The sequence below is a fragment of the Musca domestica genome, unplaced genomic scaffold (assembly GCF_030504385.1).
Source record: "Musca domestica strain aabys unplaced genomic scaffold, Musca_domestica.polishedcontigs.V.1.1 261, whole genome shotgun sequence".
NCBI classification, from domain to species: Eukaryota; Metazoa; Arthropoda; class Insecta; order Diptera; family Muscidae; genus Musca; species Musca domestica.
In genome coordinates this window covers 496,033-513,464 of record NW_026712284.1, presented here as the reverse complement: position 1 = coordinate 513,464, position 17,432 = coordinate 496,033, and the positions used below count along the sequence as shown (strand labels likewise).

The 17,432-nt window shown below is 36.4% G+C and overlaps 1 protein-coding gene across 2 annotated transcripts in view; it reads left to right on the top strand.

The window, feature by feature from the left end:
• Positions 1-3,115: 3,115 nt before the first annotated feature.
• Positions 3,116-17,432, top strand: part of LOC131803065 (probable serine/threonine-protein kinase DDB_G0272282) — a 63,169-nt gene continuing 48,852 nt past the window's right edge. The window contains exon 1 of one of the 2 annotated variants that reach the window (XM_059123989.1): positions 3,116-4,672. In XM_059123989.1, coding sequence (XP_058979972.1) covers positions 3,973-4,672 — 700 coding nt within the window. In that variant the 5' untranslated portion in view covers positions 3,116-3,972. The remainder of the gene's footprint in view (positions 4,673-17,432) is intronic. The other variant, XM_059123990.1, reaches the window with a different exon arrangement.

Sequence of the window (17,432 nt, the reverse complement as noted above, 5' to 3'; positions counted from 1 at the left end):
ATAACTGTTTTTATGTGCCTAGAAACGCCGAAAATAATATATTATTAATTATTTTTATAAAATATGGCACTCGTCATTCGTAAATATTTCAGATATGAAAAAAGATTTATTTGAAATACTTCAGAAAAGGTTTGCCGTATTCGATTTAGTGAACGAAACTACCTCTATTGTTTTGCCATGATTACTGCTTAAATCATAAAAATACCGAATATAGGAAGTTACCGTTATATTGGGGCCTATACGAAGATGTGCACCTGCCTAGACAATTTTTTGTCAAAGACTGTAGTTCCCATATAAACGTATAATACAAAGCCTGAAACAATTCCGGTGGGTAATGTCGCTAAAATATAAAATGTATACTTTGAGGCGTTACAAGCAATATGACAAACTTAATGTACCCTATATATTATGGGGGAGGGCATAAATATATATTATGGGGGAGGGTATAAATATTGTTATTGGAAATTTTCCCTTTTTTAATTTCCTCGGCATGATTTTTATTCATTATCCAATATTTCAACCATCGTTGATTATGTTTTCGTAGCCCTCATTTGACATTCAACTTAAATGTCTCAGCAAATACTAGCTGTATTTTATGAAAATATCTCAATCCGTTCAGAAGTTATACGCATTTAACGAAACTGCCTTATTTTCTGGTATATTCATTTAAATTGGTCGCAGAAAAAAATAAAACCGTTATGGGAGCACTGTTAATTTAAATCTGCCTATCTAAACAAAATATAATACCAATCAACTGTTCATATATTTGGCCATACTAAGTGTGAATTGGTATTTGCTTTGTTTGCTCTCCCCTCACTGATTAACTCTGCTCTCTTCTTGAGATTTTTCTTCTCTTTTACTCGATTTATTTATTTTTTTTTGGTGGGTTGTCTCATTATAATTTGTTGAGAGAATGCTTAATATGTTAGCTGTCCAACAAAGGAAAAATCATGAAAATATATCAATCCGTTCAAAAGTTACATGCATTTAACGATACTGCATTATTTTCTGGTATATTCATTTAAATTGGTCGCAGAAAAAATAAAACCGTTATGGCAACACTATAAAGTTAAGGCGGTCTGTCTAAACGAGATATAATACCAATTAACTGTCTACACATCTGGCCACACTGAGTGTGCATTGGTATTGGTGTGTGTTTGTTTTGTTATGGTTTTGCATTTGATTTCTTCCCTCTCCCCCCAATGATGAAAATTGCTCTCATCAAGATATTGCTTTTTATTCTCTTTTACTCATTTGATTTAATTTGTTTTTTTTTTGGTGGGCTGTCTGTTGTCGTCGGACCCAGCGTGACCGTTGTGCCACTAAAGTATCAATTTTGCCACCTTTTTTGGGCTTTGATACCTTTGTGCCACTTTTTTATTTTGATCCTAAATGAGCCACTTTTTTGAATTTTTGTGCCACTTTTTTATACATTGTGCCACCTTTTTTTAAACTACGTATATTTTAATCTAAATGCTGTATTTAAAACAATAAAATGAAATGAAACAATGAAAAGCGTCGTACGCTGCCATTTCCAATTTGCGATAGCAAATTTCAGAGCGAACGCTCTTATATTAGGTGTTTGTAAGTGGTTTTCGCATGCTCAAAGTTGTCAACATTGTTCTTTTCTTTCAATTTTTAATTACTTTACTACAGCCTATGACAGAAAATTGTCTGTGCAGGTCCTCGTATAGCCCCCATATAACGGTACCCCCTGATATTCGGTATTTTGGTGATTCTAGCGACATTATTTACCGGAATTGTTTCAATTTTCGCATTTGAAGTTCGTAATGGATATTACAGCCTGTGATAGAAAATTGTTCGTTCAGGTCCACGTCTTCGTATAGCCCACATATTACGGTACCCCGATATTCAGTATTTTGTTGATTTTAGATGCAATTTTTACCGGAATTATTTCAAATTTTGTATTTGATGTTCGTAATGGATACTACATCCTGTGCCAGAAAATTGTCTGTGCAGGCTTATGACAAAAGTTGCGTATGCAGATCCACGTCGTCGTAAAGACCCCGGCTACATTCGGTATTTTTAAGATTTTCACAGAATTTTTAATGGATTTTAGTTTTTTGAAAATTGCCAAATTTGTACCATATGGTGGAGGGTATTCAAAGTTCGGCCCGGCCGAACTTACAGCTTTTTTACTTGTTATACCCTACACCACAAGGTGGTCACAAGGAAACGTGATAGACCCATAGTCCCTTTTGATGATCTGCATAGAATCACATTCTGATTCGATTTGTGCATGTCCGTCCGTCCGTCTGTCTGTTCATGTATTTTTGTAAACAAAGTGCAGTTCGCATTTATTGCCCTATCCAGATGAAATTTTGTACAAATCATTTGTTTGGCCCAAGGACGAAGTTCAGGTTTGGATATAGCTCCCATATGTAACTTCGTCCGATTTACCTCTGATTGTTCACCAAACGTCTAATATTTGCCCAAATTGGATAAAATTTGGCACTTACGACCGAATTGAGTCTAGAAGCTAGTATGTCAAATTTGGTGTAGATCGGTTCATATATAGCTATAGCTCCCATATATATATATTTGTCATATTTGTTACCCCCAACCGTAATATGCACTCCGTAACAACCATATTCAGGGAAATATATCTAATACAGCTCAGAAATAACTTTTGCCAAATTTTATCGAGATCGGTTCCGATTTGGATATAGCTGCCATATATATCTTTATCCGATTTCAAACTAATTGTGAACCAAATGGGCAATACAAGTCCGAATTTAAAAGATACAAATGCTTCGGCATATTTAGTCCTTTGAACTTTAAATTATAATTATAATCATAGCGTGTATGATTTAGTTCTCCCATAAAAACTTTTAATTGTTATGCGGAGCTCTACTAAATTAGCTTTCTTTACTGGTTAAATATGCAATATGTATATACATATATTATTACTATATAGTATTACATATAGATGAATTTGTTGTTTTGTTCTAAACTGTTATTTTTTAAATAAAATGTGAAATAAGTTGTGCCACTTTCTGTGCCACCATTTAAAATGATATGTGCCACTTTTTTCAAGAAATGATACTTTTTGTGACACTTTTTGAAAATTTCCAGCGGTCACACTGGTCGGACCGGTTTTGTTCGTGGGCAACAATGTTCGTGCTGTGTGTGTTGAGCTGCTATTGTTGTTGTTGTTGTTGGCATTTGAATAACAACTTGTTTTCGTTGGCCATAAACAAGTTCGAGCGTGGTGTTTTGTGGTAATGTTTTGCTTTGGAGCCGGTTTCAGTATGAAGTTGTGTGACTCTACAGCTAGTTTGATGCAACATCAAACCCAGCAAGATTTTATTTTCTTTCATTGCCCCTCATTCGCATTGCATTTGTTTATTGTTGTCTGCTTTTAGTTGTGTTTGAGGATTTGAGTTGTTGAGGTTTGGAGCGCGCACGAGTTACAATTTTGTATTTTGTCCATTAAAAAATAGCCGCGTCCGCAACGGTTTGTTTTGAAAAGAAAACCCTAAATCGCAAAATAAGAAAAGAAACGAAAAGGTTTAACGAAAGAAAGGAAAACAAAACACGCCAGCCAGCCATTACGGTTTACAAGTGTCAAATGCGCGGCGTGATTTTGTTGTTATTTGAGTGAGACAAAATAAAACAGGCAAAAATAAAAAAAAAATATTGAAAAGAATAAAATTATAGTTGTCGGAAAAGAGAATTTGGCAAAGAAATTAAAGAAAAAGGAAATTGTTTATAAAAAAAGGAAATTAAAAAAGTAAATAAAGAAAGGTGTGCACAAAGCATAGATAATGAAAATGATGTGCTAAACATGAGTGATGTTAATAACAACAACAACATCTGCAAAAATAATGAAAAATGTGCAAAATTAGCAAAAAATTCTTGAAAATGTTTTGAAAAATAAAAAAGAAAAAATAATAAAATATTTAAAGAAAATAACAAAAAAATCAAGTGAAAGAGGAAAAAAATTATTAAATGAGTGATATTCCCCCCTCTAATAACACGACGGCACTCAACATGTCCCGTGAAGAGGAGGAAGAGGAGGTGCGCACTTTGTTGGAACGCCATCAGGAGCGTATACGCCTGGATTTGGGCAACACAGATTTGTTGGCGGTTTTGGTGAAAAATTCCGTTCTCAGTCAATCGGAGGAGGATTTGTTGCTGAAACCCTATAATGCGGGTGGTGGTGGTGGGGGCCAGAACTCGGCACCCTCCAGTGTGGGCGTGACAAAACGTAAACTCAGTGCTGTGATTAGCAACGCCAGCAGTGGTACCACAGGAAGTACTGGCGGCAGTAGTACTGCCAGTGGTGGCGGTACCACCACTGGTATTGTTGGCATTGGCGGCCAATTGTCACGCAGCGCCAGCATCAACAGTGACCATCAACAGCAAACGTCTGCCAGTGTCACGGCCGGGGATAATCGTTCCATCACCCCCTCCGTTCAGGGTGTAACTCTAAATTCGGCCGATTCCATTAGTGAATCGGCATATTCGACCAAGGATGAATTGAAATCGGATACCTATAATGATGCTGATATTCTGCGCATGCAGTGCTCGACTCTGATCGAGATCATTGCCAAGAATGGTTTTGAAAAATTCAAACAATTCTGTTATGCCATCGAAAATGAATGCCCACAGCTGATTGAGGATTTAATTAATGATCGTTTAAAGTGTGGTAAGTAATTGGATAGTGGAAATTAGGAAATTAGGGTTGCCGAGGCATTATTTGTTGGAACAAATCTAGTAAAACCTCTCGGAGTTTTTTTTTAAAAATTTTTCCAGAGGTTGGTCCTGATTCCGGAAATATAGTTTTTTATGTTGTATATGTGTTTCCATCAGTTTTAAAATTATAGGGTTTGTTAGATCCGGGCCTAACTTTGTTCTTGGCTCCTTTCGGGTCAAATATCTCGGCATCCAGGTCCGTCCTCTAAAGAAAAATACTTTCCCGGAATTCCGGATGGATTTTAACCAATTTTTTAGGAAGTTTTTATGTGGGATATGTGTTTCCATTAATTATTAAATTATACGATTTGCCAGATCCGGTTCTAACTCGGTTTTTGGTTTCTTTCGGGTCAAATATCTCGGCATCCAGGTCCACGCCGTAAGGAAAAATACTTTCCCGGAATTCCGAATGGGTTTTAGCTAATTTTTTTAGGAAGGGTTGGAAATTAAGAAAATTTTTAAAACCTGAACAAGTTTGTCAGATCAAATATTTATACCCTCTACGATAAGGATAATCGATAAACTCATTTTCTTATGTTTGTTGGCAGATTTTGCTTTGAAAAGTCAATATTAAAATCAAATTATGGCTGAAAAAATCGAAAATCTCGTCAAGCATTAATTTCAGTGCCCAATCTCAAAAGGACGTCCCTAGCTCCAATTCCCAAGCTCATGGAGACATGAGCTCTTGCTCCACTGACAAAAAAAAAAAAAATAAAAATTGGCCTCTCCAAATTTAAAAGCCAGGCAGACTGTCTTCCTTGCAAATTATTATTTTTGCTTCCTTTTTTTGTCAAAGCTAAAATTTTTTATGGCGTCATTTTGAAAATGCAATGGCAACACTGCATAAAGATACAATTTTATGTTGGCTGTTTGGTTTTCATTTTTTCTTGAGCGACTTGATATTGACTTGAGCTAGTTTGTCAGCTTCTGTGACAGATCATTACTCAAAATTAAGCCATTATGCAAACTAGTTTTATTTTTTTCGCCTTTTTTAATTCCATCGTCGTTTTGACCAATTGATTGAGCTTTGAACTTCGTTGGCCGCAGTATCACTTGGAGATTTGCATGGCAATTATAATCTACAAATAGAGATAAATGTTGTTATTACTAAAAAACTGCATACTTCCTTCGATTTGGAACATGAAAAAGAATGTTCTTGCAGTCTGTGAGCTGAACCGGATATTAGTTTTGATATTTAGGAGCATTTTCGAAATTGTTATGTTGGGCGCCACTTGTTTAAAAACTCCAAGGAGCAGCAATGAAAACATTTTTAACCGTTTCTTCCTGGTAGCGGAAGAATAAATCTCTATTGAAAATTGATCACGTTGGGCGCCACTTTGTTAAAAACTCCGAGGAACAATAATAAAAATATTTGCAACCGTTTCTACTAAGTAGTAGAAGCATAAATCACCTGTGGAAATTATTCACGTTGGGCGCCATTTTTTTAAAAGTTGCAGGGAATAATAATGGAGAGATTATGAAGCATTTGGACAAAGTTAGAAGAATTATAGCCACCCTCTTCAAATTTACCAACTTGGGCGCCACTTTCAACCGGATTTTCAATAGCAGAAAGATTTAATATTTCTTTTTTTATTTTCTGAATAGATTAACCACATTTTTGGAAAAAAAAAAATTGGGACATGAAAGTGTGTGTTTTTGCAGTCAGTGAGCTGAAGCGGACACTAGCTGTTCATAAACAAAAAAATAGTTCAACAAATTGGGAACATATTCGAGAATTTGAAAATAATTTTATGGTGGTCGCCACTTTGTTAAGAACTCCCAGTAACAATTATGTTTGTACGAAGTTGTAAAAGAATAAATATCCCTTGAAAATTGTTCACGTTGGGCGCCATTTTGTTTAAAGTTGCAAGTAATAATAATGAAAAGATTCTACGCAAATATCTCAACTTGGGCGTTAAACGTTTCTGGTAGCTGACGTATAACCATTCTATGTAAATTTTTCACGTTGGGCGGCACTTTGTTAAAATCTCCAAATGACAATGTTGCAATGATTCTGAAGTATATGTAAAAGGCAGAAGGAGTATCCTCTGTTAATTTCTCAACTTGAGCTCCACTTTTTAGTTATACATATTCAGACTTAAAAGTTCCAATGAAAAACTTGTAAATTTTTGATTTAAAAATTACATGTCAGAAATTTTAGCTCATGAAAGCCTAACCACTTTCTAATTGTTATGTTAGGCGCCACTTTTAACTGGGTTCTGAATGAAAACCTCATAGAATTTTTTCTTAGTAAAACTCTTTGAAATTAATCCACAAATTGAATTTATCCACAAATGCGTTAGGAATAAAATTTTTAAAATGGTTTAAAGATTTTCAATTTTATGTCGGAATTTTGGTCCTTCGAAACGAAAAAAAATATATATTTGCACTAACCTGTTTTCTAAATTAATTTTTTTTGTTTTTACATCTTCGACTGTCAAGGGAAATTAAGGCTTTGTTTATCTTTGAAAAATATATTCACACTTTTGAAGTTGTTGATGTTGGGCGCCACTTTAATTTGAATTTAATTGCGAAAATATATCTTTGTTTATTCTTTTTTATAACCTCCACCATAGTATGGAGGGTATATTAGGTTTTACATTCCATTTGTAACACCTCGAAATATACATTTTAGACCCCACAATGTATGTATATTCTTGATCAGCATAAAATTCTATGTCCGCTTGGCCGTCTATCCGTCTGTGGAAATAACTGTAAATTCCGAACGAAATAATGTAGGTTGATAAAATTTAACTCAAATTTATATTATGTCTGCAGGACTTTTCGTATTGAAAATGGGCCAAGTATGGTATCTTCCTTTTTCGATATTTTGGTGATTTAAGCTACATTATTCACCGGAAATGTTTGGCATTTGAAGTTCACAACGGATGGTACAGCCTAAGACAGAAAATTGTCTGTGCAGGTCCAAGTCTTCGTATAGCCCTCATACAACTGTACTTCCCGATATTCGGTATTTTGATGATTTTAACTACATTATTCACGGATTTTTTTTTTAAGTTTCGCATTTGAATATTGTAGTGGCTTATGTTAAAAGTTGCCTATGCAGGTTCACGTCGTCGTATAGATGACGTTATATAACGGCAGCATTCGGTATTTTTAAGACTTTAACAAAATTTTAAGATTTTAACATTTTGAGAGCAAAATCTTGGTCCTTCGAGCCGCAGAAATGTTCTTATTTTTTAACTTCCTGTATTCTATTTCAAGTTTTTGAATAATATTTTACGTTTAAACACATGTCATTGACAAGGAAAAGATATTCAAGTATTTTTACTGTAGGACAAGTACAATCGGGTGCAAAATGTTAACTAAGCCTCTAACGGGAAGCAAAACATTTGATTTTTTCTAAAGAGAATATTTAATTTCTTCCAAATTGACGAAAATTTGAATCTTGCAAAAACTCTAAGTAATAATTTTGGTCCTTCGACCCAAAATAAAAATAACGTAAACGTTATTTTAGGAACGCTATTTAAATAGGAGAGGTGTAACCAATCTGTAACATTTTTACGTTGGGCGCCAGTTTTGATCTGGCACATATTTAGATCAACTAAATTTATTGCGTAATATTATAACAAGGCATGAGAATGCCAATGAAACCTGAGATTTGGATTTCACAACTTATAAAAATAAAAGTTAAATTAAAAAATGTTTGTCCTTCGATCAATTTTTATGGTTACCCTTACTTGGTTTAATTGTCAAGTCTTTGTTTACTTTTGGTTTGAAACGTTTAATTTTTTGTAAATTTACTCTAAAACCCCAACTAGGAAATCGAAAGAGGGAAAATTTTGAAGCACTGCATCTCTTAAAACCCCACATCCACGAATTTTGTTGTTTTTTTTGTGCCTCTGACACTGAGTCTGTTGGGTTTCCGAAAACCAGTTTAACTATTTTATTTTTTCATTATAGTTTAATTTGCATTTCTACAAACAACAAAAAACGTCATAGATATTTCTTGTAGTTGTTGCTATTTATCATTGATTTGTGAATATTCAAATAGCCAACAACCTGTTCACCCTGTGCTGTACTACGATTTTGTGGGCTGTGGGCTCGCTGTGATCCACAAATGAAAGTTTAACAATGGAAATCCATTAAATTCAGAAAAAAAAAACAAAAGGGTTTCAACAACAACACAATTTGTTATAAATATTAATGTGAATTTAATTACTTTATTTAAACAATAAATTTTTGGTAATAAAATAGAGGTGGTTATGACGGGGGGTTAGAAGTTGAGATTGAATTGGATTAATTGAATTGAATTCAATTTTTTAAGATTTCGATTGTTTGGAGTTTCTATAAGTCAGTCTTTGAATAGAAAGGTGTTTTAGGTAGTTGCTTCCTGAAAATCGCTTTTGTTTGAAGTTTGGAACTCATTGTGGATTTGCAGTTTCTCTTTAAACTAGGGATCGATTTAAAAGAAACTAGGATTCGACTACTGAAAAATGGTTCCCGAGTTTTAAAGTAATTTTGTCGCCTTTTCCTTATCCTCATAGAATTCCCAGATTACGTAGAATTCCCCAGCTCACAGCCTTACCGAAACGTGGTAATAAAAATGGGCTATATAGGTACAAGTTTAGGTATATCCTCATATATCTTTACCTCCCTACATTCGGTATTTTGATGATTTCAGCCACATTATTATCCGGAATTGTTTCAAATTTCGTATTTGAAGTTCGCAACGGATACCACAGCCTGTGACAGAAAATTGTATATTTAGGCTTAAGTCTTCGTATGGCTCATATATATCCGTACCTCCTCATATTCGATATTTCGACGATTTTAGCGACATTTTTCACCGGATTTGTTTGAAAATTCATATTTAAAGTTCCTCATGGGTACTACAGCCTGTGACAGAAAATTGTCTATGCAGGTCCTGGACTTCGTATAGTCCCCATACAATGGTACCTCCATATGTTCGGTATTTTGAGGATTTTAGCGATATTTTTTACCGGAATTGTTTCAAATTTGGTATTTGAAGTTCGCAATGGACACCACAGCCTGTGACAGAAAATTGTCTATGCAGATCCTGGTTTTCGTATAGCTCCCATATAGCGGTACCTCCCCATATTCGGTATTTTGACGATTTTAGGTACAGTGTTTACCGTAATTGTTTAAAATTTCGTATTTGAAGTACGTTACGGGTACTACAGCCTGTGACAAAAAATTGTCTATGCAGATCCTGGTTTTCGTATAGCCCCCATATAGCGGTACCTCCCCATATTCGGTATTTTGACGATTTTAAGTACAGTGTTTACCGAAATTGTTTAAAATTTCGTGTTTGAAGTACGTTACGGGTACTACAGCCTGTGACAGAAAATTGTCTATGCAGGTCCAGGTCTTCGCATAGCCCCCAAATAACTGTACCTCCCGATTTTCGGTATTTTGATGATTTTGGCGACATTATTCACGGGAATTGTCTCAAATTTCGTATTTGAAGTTTGCGACAGATACTACAGCCTGTGACAGAAAATTGTCTATGCAGGTCCAGGTCTTCGTATAGCCCCCGTATATCGGTACCTCCCGATATTCGGTATTTTGATGATTTTAGCGACATTATTAACCGGAATTATGTGAAATTTCTATTTGAAGTTCGCTACAGATATTACAGCCTGTGACAGAAAATTGTCTATGCAGATCCTGGTTTTCGTGTAGCCCCCATAAATCGGTACCTCCCTATATTCGGTATTTTGACGATTTTAGCGATATTTTTTAGCGGAATTGTTTGAAATTTCGTGTTTGAAGTTGCTAATGGGTACCACAGCCTGTGACAGAAAATTGTCTATGCAGGTCCTGGACTTCGTATAGTCCCCATACAATGGTACCTCCATATGTTCGGTATTTTGAGGATTTTAGCGATATTTTTTACCGGAATTGTTTCAAATTTGGTATTTGAAGTTCGCAATGGACACCACAGCCTGTGACAGAAAATTGTCTATATTGTCGGTATTTTGATGATTTTAGCGACATTATTCACCGGAATTGTGTGAAATTTCGTATTTGAAGTTTGCTACAGGTATTACAGCCTGTTACCGAAAATTGTTCTTGAAGGTCCAGGTCTTCGTGTAGCCCTGATATATCGCTATCACCCTATATTCGGTATTTTGATGATTTTTGCGACATTATCCACCGGTATTGTTTCAAATTTCGTATTTGAAGTACGTTACGGGTACTACAGCATGTGGCAGAAAATGGACTATACTGGTCCGGATCTTCTTATAACGATACCTCCCGATAATCGGTATTTTGATGATTTTAGGGACATTATTCTCCGAAATTGTTTCAAATTTCGTATTTAAAGTTCGCAACGGGTACTACAGCCTGTGACTAAAAATTGTCTATGCAGGTTCAGGTTTTCATATAGCCCCCATATAACGGTACCTCCCTATATTCGGTATTTTGAGGGTTTTAGCGATATTTTCCACCGGAATTATTTCAAATTTCGTACTTGAAATTCGCAACAGGTGCTAAAGCCTGTGACAGAAAATTATCTATGCAGGCCTAGATCTTCGTATAGCCTCCCATATATCGGTACCTTCCGATATTCAGTATTTTGATGATTTTATCGATATTATTCAACGGAATTGTTTCAAAATTCGTATTTGAAGTTCGAAATGCGTACTACAGTCTGTGACAGAAAATTATCCATGCAGGTCCAGGTCTTCGTATAGCCCCCGTATATCGCTACCTCCCGATATTCGGTATTTTGATGATTTTAGCGACATTATTAACCGGAATTGTGTGAAATTTCTATTTGAAGTTCGCTACAGATATTACAGCCTGTGACAGAAAATTGTCTATGCTGGTCCAGGTCTTCGAATAACACCCATATATCGTTACCTCCCGATATTCGGTATTTTGATGATTTTAGCGACATTATTCACCGGAATTGTGTGAAATTTCGTAATTGAAGTTTGCTACAGGTATTACAGCCTGTTACAGAAAATTGTTCTTGAAGGTCCAGGTCTTCGTGTAGCCTCGATATAACTGTACCTCCCTATATTCGGTTTTTTGATGATTTTAGCGACATTATCCACCGGAATTGTTTCAAATTTCATATTTGAAGTTCGCAGCAGGTACTACAGCCTGTGACAGAAAATTGTCTCTGCAGATCCAGATCTTCGTATAGCCCCCATACAACGGTGCCTCCCGATATTCGGCATTTTGATGATTTTAGCGACATTATCCACCGGAATTGTTTCAAATTCCGTATTTGAAGTTCGCTACAGGTACTAAAGCCTGTGACAGAAAATTGTATATGCAGGTCCGGGTCTTCGCATAGCCCCCATATAACGATAACTTCCGATATTCGGTATTTTAATGTTTTTGGAGACATTATTCGCCGGAATTGTTCGAAATTTCGTATTTGAAGTTCGCAACGGGTTCTGCAGCCTGTGACAGAAAACTGTCTCTGCAGGTCCGGGTCTGCGTATAGCCCCCATACAAGGGTACCTCCCTATATTCGGTATTTTTAAGATTTTAACAGAATTTTTAACGGATTTTATTTTTTTTTTAATTTCTAAATTCGTTCCAAATGGTGCAGAGTATTCAAAGTTCGGCCCCGCTGAACTTTTTTACTTCTAATGCTTCATATTGAATTTACCAGCTGTGTTCGGACCTCAACTCAAAATGAACTGTGATTTTACTACCAATTCCGTTTAGTCATTTAAAATCTCCATATTCCCCCTCCCCCCACACTCCATGGTGGACACAGATGACAAATGCTAACTACTGACCACCATAATACCTCCACTCAGGTACATAAGTGCTTTATGTATTTATTCCTATTCCTTAGTGGTTTTCTGTGATTGTGTTTTTTCCGATTTATTTTTTGCCAAGCGAAATATAAATACACAGCGGGTCCACGAACTGCCGACATGACATGAAGCACATGTGGATTATAAATAAATACAGCCAGGCAGCCAAGAGGAACGAACGATCGAAAAAAAACACGTACAAACACACGTAGTGGACATTAAGAACTTGAGAACACCACAGACCCATAAAGTCAATGGTAATAATGTTGGCGATCATTATGAACGATCGTGATCATTAGCATTAACTTCATTATGATTTGTTGGGTTCTCTTTATTTCTACCATGCCTTCTCTTATTTTCGATGATTGTGAGAGGCATGTATTCCCCCCCTCTACTTTTCGCTTGTGTAGAAAACAAAAAATCAAAACAAACAGAAAAACTTAGAACCATAAAGAACTTCTGTGTGACATAAAAACGAAAATGGCTGGTAAGACATGGAGGAAAAGAAAGAGCGAGATTGTCCGACAAACAAAAGAAGAGGAGAGAAAACAAAACAAACGAAAAGAAAACACGTTAACAACGTAGCTGGCAACACATGCACGTACATACAACACGGTTCGTATGTACACTTTGATAAAAGAACGGTCACAAAAGACCGCGCCGAAGATGAGAGGTGCAATGCAACAGCAGTCAAAGTTTGATGGCGAAGAAAGAAGGAAAGAAAGAAAAACAAACCTTTGATCACGTTTTAGGCAGAGAGTCCAAGCCAGGCATAAGCGACAACCAAATAACCAGCCAGGCAAGCAAACGACCCGACATCCAACTGGCCAGCCAACCAACCAACCATCCAGTCGGTCAGCCACAATCAAAAGACCATTATGCATTCAGGTTTTGTGTGCTCTACGAAAAGGCGTAAACAGTTGTAGCTAAAATGGACGGACGGACGGACGGACAAACCTTTGCAGCAACTGGTAGCCCACCAGCCGGCTGATCTCTTGGCCAACATACAAACTCACGTTCAGGATTATATTCATAAAATTACAACAACAACAACTTACATTTATGCTGCGATAAAGACAAAAGACCACAATCACCCCTTTTTTTCATTATGGAGGACAATGTTTTTAAGGTTTATTCTTTGTTTTGGGTTTCTCCATGACATCCTTTTAGGTTTGATTCCATTCTCCGCTTACTCATCGTCATCATCATCATTATTATCGTCGTGGTTGTACCTACAGTTACATGCGATCATTATCAAATTTACCATAATAAATTGGCCTCGGTGTTAGTACCCTTCTTTTTCATCCTTCTTATACCCTACACCACAAGGTGGTCAGGGTATTATGTCTTTGTGCATTTGTTTGTAACAGGCAAAAGGAAACAAGACAGATCCATAGTTTCTTTTGATGATCTGCATAGAATCACATTCTGAGTCGATTTATGCATGTCCGTCCGTCCATCCGTCCGTCTGTCCATGTATTCTTGTGAATAAAATGCAGGTCGCATTTATTATCCGATTGAGATAAAATTTTCCAAACAACATTTGTTTGGCACAAGGACGAACCCTATTGAAATTGGAGATGATCGGTAAAAATTTAGATATAGCTCCCATATATATCTTCGTCCGATTTGTGTTTTATTGTGCACACAACGTGTAATATCAGCCCGAATAGTATGGAATTTTGCACATACAACCAAAATAGGCCTGAAAATAAGTATGCCAAATTTGATCGACATCGGTTCAGATATAGCTATAGCTCCCATATATATTGTTCATCCGATTTGTTATTTTTGTCCTCCGAAGCCGTAATATGCACTCTGTAACAACAATATTTGGGGAAATATATCAAATGCAGCTCAGAAATACCTTTGCTAAATTTTATCGAGATCGGTTCAGATTTGGATATTACATCGTCCGATTTACCTTTTATTGTGCACCAAACGTCTAATATTTGTCCAAATAAGATGGAATTTGGCACATACGACCGAATTGAGTCTAGAAGCTAGTATGCCAAATTTGTTGAAGATCGGTTCAGATATAGCTATAGCTCCCATATGTACTGTTCATCCGATTTGTCATATTTGTTACCCACAGCCGTAATATGCATTCCGTAACAACGATATTCAGGGAAATATATCAAATACAGCTCAGAAATATCTTTGCCAAATTTTATCGAGATCGATTCCGATTTGGATATAGCTTCTTTATATATCTTTATCCGATTTCAAATTAATTGTGCACCAAATGGGCAACACAAGTCCGAATTTAAAAGATACAAATGCTTCGGCGTATTTAGTCCATTGAACTTTAAATTATACTCATAATCATAGCGTGTATGATTGAATTCCCCCATAAAAACTTTTAATTGTTATGCGGAGCTCTACCAAATTAGCAAAGTGTTGTAGGGTATCATAAAGTCGGGTTACATTTATTTCTGCTTTACCCTTTTCTTAACTTTGTTGCCGTTGCTTATGTCTCCCCCTTTTGTTATGTAGTTTCTCTCCTCTTTGTGGTTTATCATAGTTTCCCGTTCCAATTCCTGTTGCGCAGTTTCGCGGCACAGGTAGTTGGTAAATTTTGTGGCCAATTTAGAAGATATTGGGAGTAGAGTTGCCATCAAATTAGGAGGATTTAAGACCTATAACAGACCCATAGTTTTCACCAGCTCACATGGAGTTCGCAAGTTCACATAGGTTCTGTCAGTCCACATGGGGTTCCTTAGAAAGGCAGTTACATAGAATGCCTTGGGTTATATAGGTTTCCTAAGATCTCGAATAGTTATGAACTTCAAATAGGACTCGAAAGCTCAGATATCTTTCGATTTGTTAAAATGTGATCACCAGCCTACATAGAGTTCTCGTGCTCACATTGGATTCACCGGCTGCCATATGTTTTGATAGATCCAACAGTGATCGTCAGCTCACATAGATTTCAACAGCTTTTATAGGGTACTTCAGTTTATCAGGAGTTCGCTCGTCTCATCTAGAGTATAACCATAACTTTCTAATTTCTACGTTGGGCGCCACTTTAACTATGAGAACTTTTTATAACCTCCACCATAGTATGGAGGGTATATTATGTTTGTCATTCCTCGAAATATATATTTTAGACCCAATGATGAGCATAAAATTCTATGTCGAATTTTTAAATGTCCGTCCGTCTATCCGTCTGTGGAAATCACACTGACTTCCGAACGAAATGAAGTAGATTGATAAAATTTTACTCAAATGTGTATTATGTCTGCAGGGCTTTTGGTATTGAAAATTGGCCATGTAGGTCCACGTCTTCGTATAGCCCCCATATAACGGTACCTCCCGATATTGAGTATTCTGCTGATTTTAGAGACATTATTTACCGGAACTATTTCAAATTTTGTATTTGAAGTTCGTAATGGATACTACTGCCTATGACAGAAAATTGTCTGTGCGGGTCCACGTCTTCGTATAGCCTCCATATAACGGAACCCCCGATATTCGGCATTTTAATGATTTTAGCAACATTATTTACCGGAAGTGTTTCAATTTTGGTATTTGAAGTTCGTAATGGATACTACAGCCTATGACAGAAAAGTGTCTGTGCAGGTCCTCGTTTTATAACCTCCATGGTACCTACCTATATTCGGTGTTTTGATGATTTTAGCTACACTATAAGTTTTCAAGTTTCGTATTTGAATATTGTAATGGCTTATGACAAAAGTTGCCTATGCAGGTCCACGTCGTCGTATAGACCCTAATATTCGGCTACATTCGGTATTTTTAAGATTTTAACAAAATTTTTAACAGATTTTATTGTTTTTTTGAAAATTCTTAAATTTCTACCAAATGGTGGAGGGTATTCAAAGTTCTGCCCGGCCGAACTTTTTACTTGTTAACTTTTCTTTCGCTAGCTCACTTAGAGTTCACTTGTTCGCCCGAAGTTCGCGGGATCAAATAGAGCTCGCAAGTTCGCATAGAGTTCACAAGCTCACCTAGAGTTTGCTTGCTCACGAACAATTCTCTTATTTGCACCAGAGTTCGCCTGCTCGCCTGTTCAACTTGAGTTCGCTGGCTCGTATAAAGTTCGCATTCTAACATAGACTTATAGACTAGAAAAATAAAATGGAGTACACTAGCTCCCATTGAGTTTTCCAGCTCATAAAGAATTTGTTGGTTTTCTAGAGTTCGCAGGCTCTCCTAGAGTTTAGAGACACTCTTAGATTTTGCTGGCTCTCCCAGATTTTGCTGACCCAACTGAAGTTCGCTTGTTCACACAGAGTTCCCTTGCTCACAAAGAGTTCATAACCTTCAGAAATCTCAGCCAGAATTTGGTATCACACATAGTTTTCGCTAGATCACATAGAGTACGTCAGAGTGGTTGAAATAGTTGTTACCATTTCAGGTAGAGTTCGCCTGCTCACCTATGTGAATACTAGCTTGCATTGAGTTCACTAGTTCACTTCGAGTTTGCTAGTTCACAGAGTGTTCATCGACTCACATTAAATTAGCAAACTTATATAGAGTTCACCAGCTGGCATGGAGTTCTCCAGACTCTCACTAACTCACATAGAGATGATGTAATGCTTACGAAATTCGTCAGCTCATTGAGTGTTCAATCGGTCTTTGGAGATCTCTTGAACCATTGATTATCCAGTAAACTATCACAAGGAAGTTACTGAACAATTTGTGAGCCGAAGGAACCACCTGAAAGCTTCGGAATTTCTCTTCAACTAGTGAATATTATATAAACGCACAGACTAGTGGACCATGGGTAGGATTTTCTGAGGCATTTGTAAACTTGTGAACATTTGACCAAGTCATGAACTAGTTTTCCATTGAAAAAATAGTGAAATATCCTCAATTTTGTATTGTTCATTTTCTGAATTATTCGTAAACTCGTGAACTAGACAGTAAAACATTTTTTTACCATCAAATATTCAATTTTCGTGCTCCAATTGGTGAATAGAG